Consider the following 14,989-nt stretch of genomic DNA (forward strand, 5'->3'; position numbering starts at 1 on the left):
ATGAATGTCGAAGATAACAGAATGCAGAGTTCAGAAGATGTGCTAGAAGTTTCCAAAAGACAGGTTGCCTTTGCCGTTGTGGAACTGATTTTTGTACTATTCGCCCTATATCTGCTCGTAGCTGTGTTAGCAGCCAGGTGGAGGAAGTAAGTATAGGACGACGTGACTTATTTTTGTAGCTAGTTTACAATAGGCTTTTAGCAATAAGCATACAAACCTTTTAAATCGTTCGAAAAACCAAGCCAATATTAGTGTAAGCTGGTAAACACCAAAGTTTAACATCCGATCAATATAATAGGCAAAATATTGATTTTCGTGGTAATATTGTACGGAAAACGTCAAACATATTCTCTAACATATTTTAAGTACAGAGTTATTTTACATTTGCAAACCCCATGAACTTTAAATTAAGTTGAGGCAGCTTGTCACCGCATCGCAGATTCGCAGGCATATACTCTCGATAGGTATGCCACAAAAACGGCGTGTAATGCAACTTTATGACGTGCGCTTTTTTCCAAAGGTACTATTAAAGGAGAATTGTACACCAAGCCAGGTACATTAGGTATATGCAATAAAGGGTGTATACCAATGTTACGTTCGATCGACAAAAGTGACAAACTTGAGATTTGTGCGTCCAAATTATACACCAGGGATGGCATACGTTCTTTGTTTAATTTGCTTTTACTATAAATGCCTTGTTGTTTCAACAAGATATTTAATTATTGCACGTTAATCACTAAAATGAAAAAATATTTAATCCATATGTTTACCTTATTTCCTGTTTCACTTTTTCAATGAAAATAGGTTATTATTATTATTGCCATTAATGGCGTTTGTGTGCGCCATGGGTTGGCCACCCCAGCTATACATCAACGGTTTACAACAATTTTACCGAAGTGGGTACCATGAACACTATTAATAGGCTCGAAAATCACGCCATATCATTATAACATCATGGACGTATTTGTGTAGTACAGGTGTGCCATCGAATATTAAGCAGTGCCTTCGAGACAACTAATAATTTTACAGAACAACAAAAAACAATAGCATTGCAATAAGGATAGGTATACAACTTATTTTAATGTGTATAGTTTGTGTTTTTGTGCAGCTTATGTTAGCAGACCGAACGACTCATTCGTTTTTCTAAGTATAACGCTTTACTTTTTAAAGAAATTAAATAACAGCTGTACGCTTACTATACTTATAAATCGCGTATATAACATACCGCGAAAAATACGTTAACTATGCCAATAAGCGCATTTTTCCGCGTGACATGACGCATATCACACTGCACCAGAACAAATCACCGTTGCCTACTTTTACGCACGAAAACCTTATCAAGGCAGAGAAGTCCAAACAATTGTAAAATGAAACTGACAAAATGCATATTTCGCCAGAGAAAGGCAAAAGAGAGGACTATTTTTTTCGCACGGCAAACTATATTTGTGTTTTTACGCAGGCACTTCTGCATTCCCTACCGACAAAAGCAGCTAGCCAAGACACGGCGCTTTCTCGATGGCTTTTTCGTCGCCTACATCGTCCTTGGCTTGGCAAAGTTCAGTCTGACTTTGACCGGGCTGCTCATAGAGTCGCCAGGTCACGTTTATCTCTGTGTTACCTTCGGTCGGGCTTTTCAGTTTTTACACGCAACGGGTAAGAAGATGATATAATAAAATTAAAAGTCACCGTCAGGTGTGTTTGTTTATTTTTATATTGGTCCTGTGTTTTACTTAAACGCTTAAAAACGTTAAACGCGAAGTGACTTTAAACAAAAACATTTTGAAGAGTTTTACGATGCAAGCTTTTTCAGTATAGGTTTGCGGTTCAATATTATAAAACATTAGTTGCTCAAGTATAGGTTGAAATATGTTTGGTCTATACAAATGGGAAATTGGTAACCCTCGTAACACTATAGGGATATTCCCGGCCGTGTTCACGACGTACTTAACCTATTGTAAATAGGCTACGTACGAAAAAATGATCCATCATTTATGTTTTGGTAGCTCGCGAGCTTGACTCACATTATCAGTCATTGAAGCAAGTACTTCCTTGTTGTGGCATACCGACTTAAACCTAACGCTATATGGTGTCTTCTGTTAGGGTACGCCATCTTGTATCTCTTCCTGTGGATGCGACAGAGCACGTTATATCGAAATCCGGTTCTCCGTAAGCTGGCAACGCCCGCCCTATGCAGGTAAGTGAACAGCTTAAGACCCGCTTGATGCCGTAAAATGTTAAAGACATTATTGGCCAAAATTATGGTCTAATCAAGACATAGTTAGATGGCTGTGCGTTTTGAATTTTATATAAGAGAAGGCAGCTACACACATCTCCGCAATCAATCAATATACCATCAAATAACACAAGAATCTTGTAGTTTCGTCTCTCCAGTAATGGAGCAGGATACAGTAAACGAGTAATGGTCGTATACGGCTTTAAACATAGTTTTCAGTAATCCGACCAAACTAAAACATTAAGAGTAATAGTTTGATCACGCTGATAGCTGTTGCTCATTATAGTTCTAATATTTCGCACTCTTAAATGTTAAGCAACATTACGGACAAATCGCACCGCAGTTTGTTACAATATCAATGCTTGCATTATCCCATCTTATAAACGATTTAGGTAACATTGGGGCAAATAAAACTTGTTCTTTACAACTTAAGAACCATGTTACCTGATGACTATGTTACCTGATGAGATCACCGTTATATTAAAGGCGTTAAAACGGAGACCAGCAACAAAACTAAAACAATGTATAGTTGAACTATTCCGTGCTTTACAATTAAGAGCAAGCTGGGTCCTGCTGGCAGTCATCATTCTGGTGTCGACGCTGGGCATCGTTTCGCTGCAAGTCACGACCAACGAGGGCCAGTATTTTATCGACAATCGTACCGAGCAGTGCAAGTACAACACGGAGGCCAACCCCAACTCAGTGGTGGTTTACGCCGGCTACGCGATGGTCATACTCACGCAAGGTTTGTTGTCTTACTAAAACGAGAGGAAGTTATTTTGAATGAGTTCCGGCACAAGTCAGCCCCAGCCCCGGCCCCGGGCCCATGCAGTCGCAGCCCCATGCAGTCCCAGGCCCAGTCATAGTCCCATGAAGTCCCAGTCCCAGTCCCATACATATTTTATGACGACGCTGCATTCACAATTTTTGTAGAAAAGTTTTATAGGTGTAATAATTTTGTTCTGGAATTCCATATAAGCGTAATATATTCCATAATGTTTTGCGGTGTACACTGTTAAAAAATACAACGTGAAAAAAAAATCTTATTAAAAAAATAATTAAATCAGGAATTAAATCAGGACTAAGCCTTTTGGTCCAAATAAATTAAATAAAGGTTAAGTCGATTGCTGACTGAAAAGTCAAGACATGTGACACACTAGTATAGGTTTAAATCATCCACTAAGGATATCTTAACCCTGAAAATTTGCTTTTTTAGTGTGCATTCTCAGCCTTTTCATCCACATCCTCCTAAAGCACGAGGGAAGCCGACCATCGCCTTCCTTCCATCTGGCCACTTGGGGCGCCAGAAAGCGCTGTTTGCGCGGAGTAATACGCAACTGCTGTTTGGCGGCCGGCGTTTCGTCCTTAACTGATCTGGCAGTCATCCTGTGCTACGGTCTGGGTGTAAGGCGATACTTTTTAACTTTGGTAAGTGGAGTTTAAATTCTGTATTTTTCAATAAGATTGGGGAGTTAAGAAAAATAAGAAAACCTTTAGAAATAATTATAAAGTCGTTCATTAGCATTCGCCTAAATAAATTACAGCTATTTAAATAAACTGAGCATTGTCAATGACATTGGCATTTACCCCCTTGATTTTCTAAAATCAGAATATGTCGGATAAAAGTCGTAGTGAAGCCTAGACAAATCATTTGAGAGATCATCATTTAATTACCAGTATTTTGCGAAAGCGTATGAAAACCGAAACCTTAAGGTTATTTTCAATTCCGTGTTTAAATGCAAATGGGCAAAATTTCCGTTAATGTTTAGAGCGGTTTTGTCAAATGCTCAATATAAAGTATTAGGCCATTGGACCCCAATATCCTATATTTTGTGCAAAACGTACTGGCGTCGGATCCCATAAAAAAATTAATAAATTTTTATTTAAAGAGATTTATTTTTAGGGATTAGAAGAAAACGTTGTCTTTCTGAGATATTAACCTTCTCACGTAGAAGTAGTAGAAGTAATTTTGTTGGGTGGAAAAGCATGGCTAAATAATCAGATCAATTTATTGATCGGCACCGTTACCACACTATATCGAATGTTTCCCGATACTAATACTTCATATGTATCGTTCGGGCTTTATCGAACATCCCTAACCAAGGTGTGGAAACGGGTGGGGTTCTACAGACTGGTCCCCGGTCCTGCTCCAACAGGCGTTAAGGCCATTCACCTAAGCTTTAAGAACGCGCCATTTTTCGCAGGAACTTTACGTGCTGTGGGACTGCGACTATATGATCAACCTGGCTTGCACCCTGTTCTGCTTCAGAAACTGGCGTCACCTGCTCTGGCCCTGGGGTGCCAAGCACCCACCCATTCGCACCCCTGGGACGACCATGCACGTCCGCGCCCTAAGCACTGTCTGTCGACCCCAGCAATCCTACGACGCCGTTGAAGGTTCGACAGATACGTGCTGAAATATCACTGCACACAGGTCTACCATGCGCCTGTACGCTCGAAACTTGGTGGAAAAAGAAGCGCCCAAACAGAGTAAAGAAACGGGATGCCGGTCGCTTTTGAAGTGGAACCTTATATTGGCTTATGAAAGTGAAGCTGTATATTGAAGATTATGAAGTGGAGCTGTAATAGTAATAGGAAAGTCCAAAAAGGACGACTCGTGTAGATGTTTAAACTGGCTAGCATATGGACACAATGCGGGTTCGCGTAACCCTCGAGCAAGCTGGCAAGGGTTGTATTTCGCCGACGATTGTTCGACAAACGTGCTGTGTATTTTATAGCCAGGCTTTTGTGTGTAAATGGATTAGGCTTTTTTAAGGGTTTTAAACTTTTGACCAATATATGGTTGATAACCGCCGGTCCGCGATAATTCTTTGCCGGTCCGACAAAAAGTTGGCTTCATTTGTACAATTAACAAAGTTCGACTTTTAACTCGTGAAATGCAAATCGTATGGCTGCTTTTAAAATACTCATGCACCTTCATTACGTGAGTCTTTTAAGCACAAAAGCGTCATGCGTAATCCACTCTTACTCTAAAATGAAATTTGTGCCAAGCTTACAATAGCTAACAGGTAGACAAAGTACTAAGCAAACATTTTTGGCCTAAAATGACCGAATTTCTAAGGTTCTAATTACATTTCGAGGCTACCAAGCAACCCTGTTTTATAATACATTACACCACTTTGTAGCCCAAGTGTTGTTTATTATTGACTAGCCTTATAACGGAATGAGTAGAGCATAGTTCCTTCGAAATTCTGGTTCCCGGTCACTGAAAGGATTTTTCTATTATAAACGGTTTGGTACTGCCAAAAAAATTAACACCACTACTTTAGACCAAAGAGCCAGCCTTTGTAGGCCTAAATTAAAGGCGTTTTTACCGTAGTTTAAGAGATGTATATTTTGTAGGAAACTTGTCTACTTTCATAGGTCTAATGTAAACACATAGGCCACACAACGCAGTAGCCGTATCCGGAACGTGGGCGTAGTTTGGCATATTTGGTCGTGATAAAATTGAACGGTTCAGTGGCGAGGCGTAGCCTATATATTAACAAAGTGGGTTACACCAACTTTCAGTGTTTAATAGAGTCCTTTTTGACCGTAGAGGTTGTTTTTGTCTCAACCAATTGGTGTTACTTAATATTTACGATACTATACCTACCTCAATTGTTGTCTGTTGGGTTATTGTATAATTTTTTTTAATTTCGGCAATATTTTATAACTTCTAAACCTTTTTGTAATAAAATTGCGAAGTAAACTGAAGTTTATTGTATTTGCTCGTTAAATTTTATTTTCCACTGTAACCTAATTTGAATGCTTACTTACAAAATAAACTCTTTTACGCATTGTTACTATGCAATTTATGGCAATATAAAGTTTGTTGCGATCTTTTTCCACCTAGCTTTTGCGTCTGAAAGAGCTGCTAACCAACTAAGGTTCTCTCACTGTTTTTTTTTTTATATTAAAAATTGTTGTTTGCGATGTGACATTCTTTGAACGTAGGTATGCGTAATAAACTTAAAACACGTACATGACCGATTAAAAATGCAACAAATTAGTGTCAATTATAACCTTTTTAGCACAAAACTTCCAAATTTGTTGTATGGGAATTTAGAATGTGTAAGATTATTTAAATGTAGGTTACGCTTTGAGTAACTACAATAGAATTGTGATGCACAGTACGCTACACTGGAAGTGACGCACAAAACAGTGAATTTACATCTTTTAACAAATTTCTGTGTACCAAAGTGCAGAAAATTGTTAAAAATAAAAATGTTGATTTGAAAACTGCAAACCTGCCTATGTGATTAAAATATTATTCTGCCGAATCCATCACTCAAGCACAAGACAAAGAATATCGTTACCCGATAGAAAAGAAATCTATCACATGGTCGGCGTTTCGGCAAAACTACTCATGCATACACAATAAGCTAGATATTTACATTTTGGTTTATTTCTTAAAGTTAAGTAAACTTCCGGTTGAATACGGTATATTCTGGGGAAAAAATGATTTACAAAAGTGCTCTTTTAGCAATTAAACTGCGATTTTACCATTCAATGCTTCAGGTTATCAACAGCGTAAAATCAATAAAATGTTGTAAACTGATACAGAGACGGGCGTTGGTTCCTTTTTCGTATCCAGATAGTGTTTCGCTAAAATGAGTTCCCGTTTTTTTTCGTATTACGCTTTGGATTGACCAAGCCTTACAGCAAATATTTATAATTTGTTAGCTTTGTTGAAAATCGTTTAGCGATTAGGCTTTTTGGCGTCTGTTTATTAACTAATGACCCCACACGATTCGATTTCCATTCAGCGCATAATGCTTGAAATAAACGTGCTTAAACCAAGCCGTCATCTGGCATTATCGTTATTGGCCCCTAACTTATTGTTAATACCGGTTAATACTTTGTCGAAATTTGGTGTTTGATTCTTTGTTGACCAAAAAGGGCTTCCATAGTTTATCAGTGTAAAGTCTGCAACTGTGACCAGGATGATAAGTATGCAAAATCTGATTTGAAAGGGTTTCGTTTATAAGCTTTATCTGTTTAACAAAGACTAGATTTGAAGTAGGAATACCTGATTAAAACTGTGAATAACTTATTTAAAAAACATTTTACCTAGTACCAGAGTTGAAAGAGTTTCTTGTTGCAAGAGGCGTGCCATACAATAAGTACAAGAGAAGTTGGCGCTGGTCTAGAATCCTACCACAACAAACGTTATTTGGGTTAGGGTGCGGGTTAGCGTTTGGGTTAGGGTAGGTCAAGTATTATTATTAAATAATGAATATAATATTACTTGACCCACCCACACCCAAACGCTAATTCGCACCCTAACCCAAATATTGTGCATTGATTTCATTATTGTGGTAGGATCCTAGACCAGCGCCGAGAAGTTACTTTAATATGTATTTTTTACTTTTAAAGTGATTCTCATAACTGCCTGTTATTATGCATAGTCCTTTTAGCGAAGATAAATGCTACAGTCCTAGTGCGACTGCTTTACTGGGTTATTATTTTTGGCGCTCATGTGAAACTTGGTTAGAAGTATTCAAGGTTAAACTTTGTGCTCACATCATAAGGTATTAATATGTCAAATTCAATGTTGACCTCTTTGCTAAACAGGTTTGCACTGGGTTATTCATACTACTTCAAATATTAGATCAATTAGTCGACCTTTCTCTATCATTTTTTGGCCATAGTCTAGAATCTTAACACACATTTAAGTAATATTTATAAATAAGTTACCGCACATTATTTGGGTTCTAGTGAGTAAAGTTTTACTAAATTTGTTATCCCAGTTTTCAATTTTAATTTTGAATATTTGTTTCGTTACTGAACCAAAAAAATTGGAAAAATTCTAGACAGGCGCCTTATTTTCTAATTTAAAACCGTACATTATGCTATGCTTTTATTAAACTTTAACCTAGTTAGTTGCTTTGCAGAAGTGAGGTAGAATTGATTTTCTTCATTAAGGAAAGTGCAAAATTACATAGCAAGATCTGTAGTAGATAATTGCTCTTTCGGATTGAAATATCTTTACTCTAACAATGGGAGATACAGCAAACCCAACTGGGCATGGAGAAGCCCATGGTGCGCCACCTCAAAGAAAATTGTCTACGAAAGGAGAGTCACTCTATGTTGTATTGGAGCTGGAAAAGGGGGCATCGGCCGAGGAAATTAAGAAAAAATACAGGTCGGTACTTATGTTTTACCTTGAGTGTTTTATCATTTTTGCTCAGCCAGAATTTGTTTTAAATTTGAGAAAGAAAAATATGGATTAAAACATTTTAAGCTAAACCTATTTTGGCTGTGGACTGTGAAAATAAATTGCTCAAATAGAGAATTTGCCGTATAATCCATACTGATTAATTGTGTTGAAACTGGGACATATTGTTACCCAATTATTTATAAAAAAAAAACATGTTTCTTTTTTTTTTATGTTTCAAAACCAATTTTTTAGTATGTATAGGAATGTGTAGTTTTTGTAATGAAAATACAAAATTAAAAACATCAAAACTTTGCTTCAAAGTTAGCAAGCCAAATGTGTTTTCTGCACAGTGCACTATTTTATTTTGCAGTAAAATTTGTTACTAAAATTAACACTGAAGTGACACTTTTGCAGGAAATTAGCTTTGAAATATCACCCCGACAAGAACCCCAACAATCCAGAGGCAACGGAAAAGTTCAAGGAAATCAACAACGCTAACAAAATACTGAAAGATGAAAAGAAGAAAGAAATCTACGATCAGCATGGGTCGTTGGGCCTTTACCTGGCCGATATGATCGGAGAAGAAAATGTGAAAACATATTTTGCTTTGCAATCTCCTTTTGCCAAGGTATTTCATGAACCGTGCTTGTCAGTTGCTAATGGACCATTTTTGCTTATTATTGTTTTGCACATTTTGTTTATCTTCTGGCAACAAGTCAGAAGAAACAGTTTAATGGTTGCTACATAGATAAAATATTTGTATTCACTTATACAATCCTGTTTGGGAAAAGTTTCCAGTTCAAGTCAACAGTCGCTGTACTCTTTTTATAAAGGAACGCCTAACTTTAACAACTGGATATTGCAGGCTTGATAAAACCTTTGCTTTAAACTTTTTTAGATTATTCATTAAGCAAAATCAATATTAAAAAACGATTTAACAAAATACTTATTAGGCTATTTTAATTTTCTTTTGGGTTATATTTCCATCGCCCAAACATTTCTTGTTATGAACTATCATTTAACTGTATTTCAGCTTCTTAAAGAAATATACCACCGTATGTAAAATTATTGCAGAACTTGTTTCTGATGACTGCTGAATTGGTCATTAATTTTGGCCAGCTCATTATATATTTCATTTTACGACACATCGTAATAATTTGAAAAGATTTTCATATTTATGACCATCTCATTATTTTTCTATAATTTAAATAGTTAAAGATGTGAGATTTTTTATTTTCTTAGCCGCCTTGTTTAAACAGTGATGCTGACTATACATAATTCAACAATAATTCAACTTTGGTATTTTGTTCAGTTTTTGATGGGATTCTGCTGCTTGATCACTGGTTGCTGTTGCTGTTGTTGCTGCTGCTGTTGCTTCAACTTCTGCTGTGGAAAATGCAAGCCTGAAATGGACGATGATGACACTTTTGTATCGCCGGAGGACCTCGAAGGTTTGAAATAACATTACATAGGTTTTGGCTACAAAAACTCGTGCCTCCTCCCCCCTCTCAGTAATTCAGTACTGAAGTCACCAGCATTTCATGTAGAAACGATACTTTGTTTTCCTTTCCACAGTCTTGTCTGTTAATAAACCATAAAAGTTTTTTTACACTGGGTGAAAATTTAGCTGTTGATAAAAAGTCATTTTAAACAGTCACGAAGGATGCAAAAACAATGGCGCATTCTATAACCCTATTTTAAAAGAAGAAAAACCTGAATAATATGATTACGATACACAATTGACAATTGGCAAATGATATATGTATATGGCTGTTATGCACATGTAACAACTGGATATATGACATTGATACAAAAAGTGAGAGATTTGCTCAATGAGAGTTAGAACTGATCACAAGATATTAGCTAATAAAAAATAGTTACTAGTTCACATTGAAGTAATGATTTCACATTGCCCAGTCTAATAATGTCAGCCACCTGACGTATTTAGTTTTTTTTCCTTTTCGGGCAAATATTTATCTTTTTAATAGAGTAAACTCCAAAAAAATATTATATTTTTTGTGTAAACTTCTGTCAGCCAGCTATTTTTCTGGCTTGCCATAAATAACTTTGGTTTTTACAAGGTAGTTAATTGGGATATAATTCTTTATTTACGTTCTCAAAAGTGGATATCTTTCAAAAGGCTTCTCATTTGTGCCACATAAAATGTCTTAAACAGAATAAATAAATAATAAATCACCATATGTAGGTTACTGTGTAAATTGGTGACATCATGCATATTTAATAAGAATCACTGTGTCTTGTTATTACTTGACACAACATAAACTATGTAATTTATTTTTCTCTTTCTAATATTCAAGGAGTTCTCTAGCCTTAAGTCATGACAGTTAATATTTTTGTATGTTTTTACGGTCATGCAATTTCATGGTGGTTATGTGAACCTTAAAATACCAATGGAAATGTCAACGCCCTTAAATCAAACAATACACATACAGCACATTGTGGTTAAATAGACAGTATCATAATAAAAGGAGCCTATTTTGGATTTTTCAATTGTATGTTATACATTTTGTACGGAGTGAAGCATTATTGATTAGTTTTGTTTTTTTAACTTATATAACAGCATGCCAAATTTGTTTTTTGAATGGCTGTATATATTTATATGGAAAAAGGTTTAAATCAAAAGGTTACTATTTTAATTTTACTTCCTAAGCATTTTTTCAAAGCATTTAACCGCATTCAGCCTCATTAAGTGTATCACTTTATTAGCTGGTTAAGATTGCTGAAGCCATTGTATTGATTTTGTAATTCAATTAGTTCCCCTATTTCCCCATTGTGCTAAAACATACTAATGCTTTGCTTTGTTCTCAAACTAGCTACTCCACTTGAACTAAAAGTGATTTTACTGTTTAAATTGATTAAATGTGTAATATTTAAAACTTGATTTTACTAACTTAATATTATTTTAAACTCCAAAGTCTGTATAAAATTTAAGTTTGTAATATTTTTTATTTAATCTTCATAGATGGAGCTTTATGTATTCACTCGGCAGCTAAAAATTTTTAACTTGATTCATTGTTTTCTTTAACTTGATTCATTGTTTTAGCTCTAAAAGTTGAATTGTGGAATTCATGTGTGGTAAATGCTGATGCATCTACCCCTATTGCTTTTCACATTTTATTACACTAGATAAATACATTATGAACATAAATACTTCTTAACCTTAAGGAAAACTGAATGTACTGCATGGATGCCTTGTATAGAATCCTTGCCACGACATTTATCACTTGATGTGCTACATTAGCTACATGCTACCATCTATGTTTTGCACAGACAACTTACATAAACTCATTTGTTTTGTCTGTTTTCTGTGTTGTTGTATTTTGCTGTGCAAGTAGCATGGTTGTCTGTGTGTTGATAACAGGTGCTGGCAACAGTTATGGAAGCGAAAAGGCAGACGAAAGCACACCCATCAGCGCACAGCCAATAAGTTTGGGCCCACCCCCTGGCCATAACCCTGACCATTAGGTGAATATTGTCTAACGTTTTGTAAATTTTTGCTTGCATGACAGTTTGGGATTTTCACAGTTGACCTTAATTAACCAGCCTACACAACGCCGGTTTGGGTAAAACCCTACTAAAATTGAGCGGGCCTTTTTTATCCTGATTGAAGTTGCTAATTGACTCATAGTTGTTTGTAACTTAATTACCATGAAATAAAAGAACAATGTTCATATATGGACCCCTCTACTTCTTTGCTTTGCAGTACTAACAAAAAGGATAAAAATAGAAGATTAAATGCTCCAAGTAGAACTTATCTATATTAAACATTTATTCAAAAGAACTGGATAGATTTTTGCATTGTTTGATTAAGAGTTTATGTGTAAAAATTGTTCTCAACAAATTGTTGTGTAAATTTTTTTACCAAATCATTGGTTTGTGTCTAATTTCGTTCCAAATTTATGTGCACTGACAAATGTTGGTTCTTTTTCTTAAAACCATGTTGTTTGTAACCTAATTATCCTGAATGAAAGATTTTTTTTAATTCAATCCCGTACACTTTTTTGCTTGTTGCTTTAAAACAGTATACAATCCAAAAATAACTGACAAGTAAAATATTTTTAAATTAGACAATTCAGAACTTACAAACATGTTTTGCTTTGTTTAATTAGGAATTAAAGCATAAATAGAAATTTATGCTCAATTAATTAATATATAAATGTTTTTTACTTAATCAATAATTATGTCTAATTCTATTCTGACTATGTCTACACTGCCATTTGTTAGAGTAAAACTGCAAACAATGTCCTAGCTGTTATATTCCTTGAAACTGTGTGAAACTGTGACCTTAAAAATGTTTGTATTGTTGGGTAAACATCTGTTGGCATTGCATACAATGATTAAGTGGAAATCCTGTGTCCCGCTCAGTTATATGCTGCATCCTGCTAAAATGTCAGCACTTGTTTAACAAAACAGCCAACTGACACTGCAAGATTATTCCTCTGAATTCAACAAACCATGTTCACTTTTGACCGCAAAAAACTACTTTGTGTAAAGGGTGCAAATAAAACTCTATTAACTATACCTTCTGTGTGGCATATTGTCTGCCGTATAAATGTGACTAAATTACTGAACTTTGCTGTTGTGATATGCCTTGCATGACATATCTTGGGAAGTGATTTTTGCATGATTGAATGTGAATGTGATGCTGACAAAATTAACTTTCACTGCCCGAGTGCCCGGTGTGCGATGTGCATGTCATGCTGTTCATCATAAAAAGTTGGAAATTGTTTTAATACTTTTTATAACACTATTGATCGTTTTTATATTTTTCCTCTGTTGTGCTCTTGTACAGTGAAAGAATAAGTAGATATCACTAACCTGACAAGAGTTTCACTTTTTTTGCTATTAAGCAAATATTTTTTTTTTAATATTTTAGACTATAATAGTAATTTTATTTTATCACTTCTCTGGTAAGTACATATTTGTTCCAATGAGCAACATAAATCTTTTACACTAAAAAATTGTATAAAGATACCAAATTACAAACATGTTTTTTGATTTACCAGTTTACCACAGAATTTGAGAATTGAAAAAAATAATATTTCCCACAATTAAAAAAATATTAGTAACAAAAGAGTTTTCCCTAAAAGGAAGTGTGTTGCTTTACTAACCTTATTGTTTTTTGACACGGAAAATCATATCTTTGCTAAACTGAGTCAACCACATATATTTGTTATTAGGTGACTGGTGGTGCTAAATATAAAGTTAGCGAGTTCACTAAAACGATTAACGCCACACCTAACGAATGATTATAAAATTTATTTAAATACTAGTTTTTGCTGGTTAGTATATCAATAACTAGGTTCGTTTAGTGTTTATAACTATAGACATATACTTACCCTAATCTTTAACTGTCAACAACTTTTTTACTTTTCAAGTTTTGATTTTTGCTCTTTTCTTTCCTCTATAGGACGAAACCAGATTGCGATTGGTGGTAATTTCAACTTAAATTAAGATTAAATTCATGTTTCTAGCAATATTATATTAAAACCTTCCAAGGTATCAAATGGTGCATGCCTTAACCTATTACCCACTTAAAAGTGCACTTTGTTTTTTTTTAGACCCAGAAGATTCTCCAGTGACATCCCAGCCAACTGGCGCTGCCGAACAACTAAACCAGTCTTCCAAGGAGGATGTTCCGCTAACATCTGCCGAATATCCGGTCTATACCAGTGACAGCTAAGCTGCTGCAAGAAATGCCTGCGATCTAACCAGAGAAGCATCATCACTGAAATTTTGCCGACCTTTTTATTATAATATCAGTTTAGCATCGAATTGTGTCATACGCTTAGTTGCCAATGTTGATTAAATGGTACAAGAAGCCACTTTTTAATTGGTTTGTTTCAGACAAACTCTCGGTTGAAAGCATATTTGCGATTTATAATGTATTTGAATCCAATAAACTGTCAGGATAAGTACATAAACACATAGTGTATCAAACATAGATTATTATGTTGAACAATGTCTGCCATTTTTTTATTAAAACGTATGTTATTGACTTACATATCAGGGGTTAATACTCAAATCTATTTAAAATGTAGAAATATTTCTTTTATGTGATTTTAATATAATTTTTATATTTGAAACATACCTTACTTGTAAGTTTCTAAGTTTCAAATTTCATTTATACATATTTATTCACCTCGATGCCCAACAAGGGTGACATAATAAAGGTGACTAAAGCGTTTATTAAGGCATCATATCCTACAACATTTATTGTAGAACATCAACATGATGTCAAAATGACACAAGTGCTATCTCACTCATATGTCTGTTCCTATTTGGGGCCATACTTGATAAATAGTTGGGTGGTAAAATGATGAAACATAATGAGTCAAACCAAGCTTAAATCAATGTTGTATGTACATTTAGATAATTCTATCTTTCACGCTGGTGGAAATCTCTTTCATTGTTTGCAATTGCAGAGTTATGTCTATGTGTACTGTAGTTGTATTTTCCTTGCAACATTTATTATAACAGAAGTCATTTACTTTGTACAGTCATAATTATCATCTATACTGCAAATCTGTTACACATTGCCTAGTGGTATAGTCTATGTGTGCTAGCCCTGC

At 35.2% G+C, this 14,989-nt stretch overlaps 2 protein-coding genes across 3 annotated transcripts; both read left to right on the forward strand.

Moving 5' to 3' along the window:
• Positions 1–5,262, forward strand: LOC146135545 (uncharacterized). The gene is made up of 6 exons (XM_083395794.1): positions 1–146; positions 1,460–1,653; positions 2,101–2,194; positions 2,791–2,978; positions 3,450–3,635; positions 4,412–5,262. Exons 1-6 carry the CDS (start codon positions 1–3, stop codon positions 4,648–4,650), a joined length of 1,047 nt encoding a protein of 348 aa, XP_083251920.1. The 3' UTR covers positions 4,651–5,262.
• A 2,866-nt stretch (positions 5,263–8,128) lies between these two features.
• LOC146135546 (dnaJ homolog subfamily C member 5-like) lies at positions 8,129–14,133 on the forward strand. 2 transcript variants are annotated; one of them, XM_083395084.1, is made up of 5 exons: positions 8,129–8,381; positions 8,811–9,024; positions 9,709–9,847; positions 11,779–11,882; positions 13,979–14,117. In XM_083395084.1, exons 1-4 carry the CDS (start codon positions 8,236–8,238, stop codon positions 11,880–11,882), a joined length of 603 nt encoding a protein of 200 aa, XP_083251210.1. In that variant the 5' UTR covers positions 8,129–8,235; the 3' UTR covers positions 13,979–14,117. The 2 variants fall into 2 exon arrangements, with proteins under 2 accessions (XP_083251210.1, XP_083251209.1); XM_083395083.1 differs by lacking the exon at positions 11,779–11,882 and having other exon boundaries at positions 13,979–14,133.
• Positions 14,134–14,989: the final 856 nt, after the last annotated feature.

This window comes from Ascidiella aspersa, chromosome 8 (assembly GCF_963924565.1).
Source record: "Ascidiella aspersa chromosome 8, kaAscAspe10.2, whole genome shotgun sequence".
Classification (NCBI taxonomy): Eukaryota; Metazoa; Chordata; class Ascidiacea; order Phlebobranchia; family Ascidiidae; genus Ascidiella; species Ascidiella aspersa.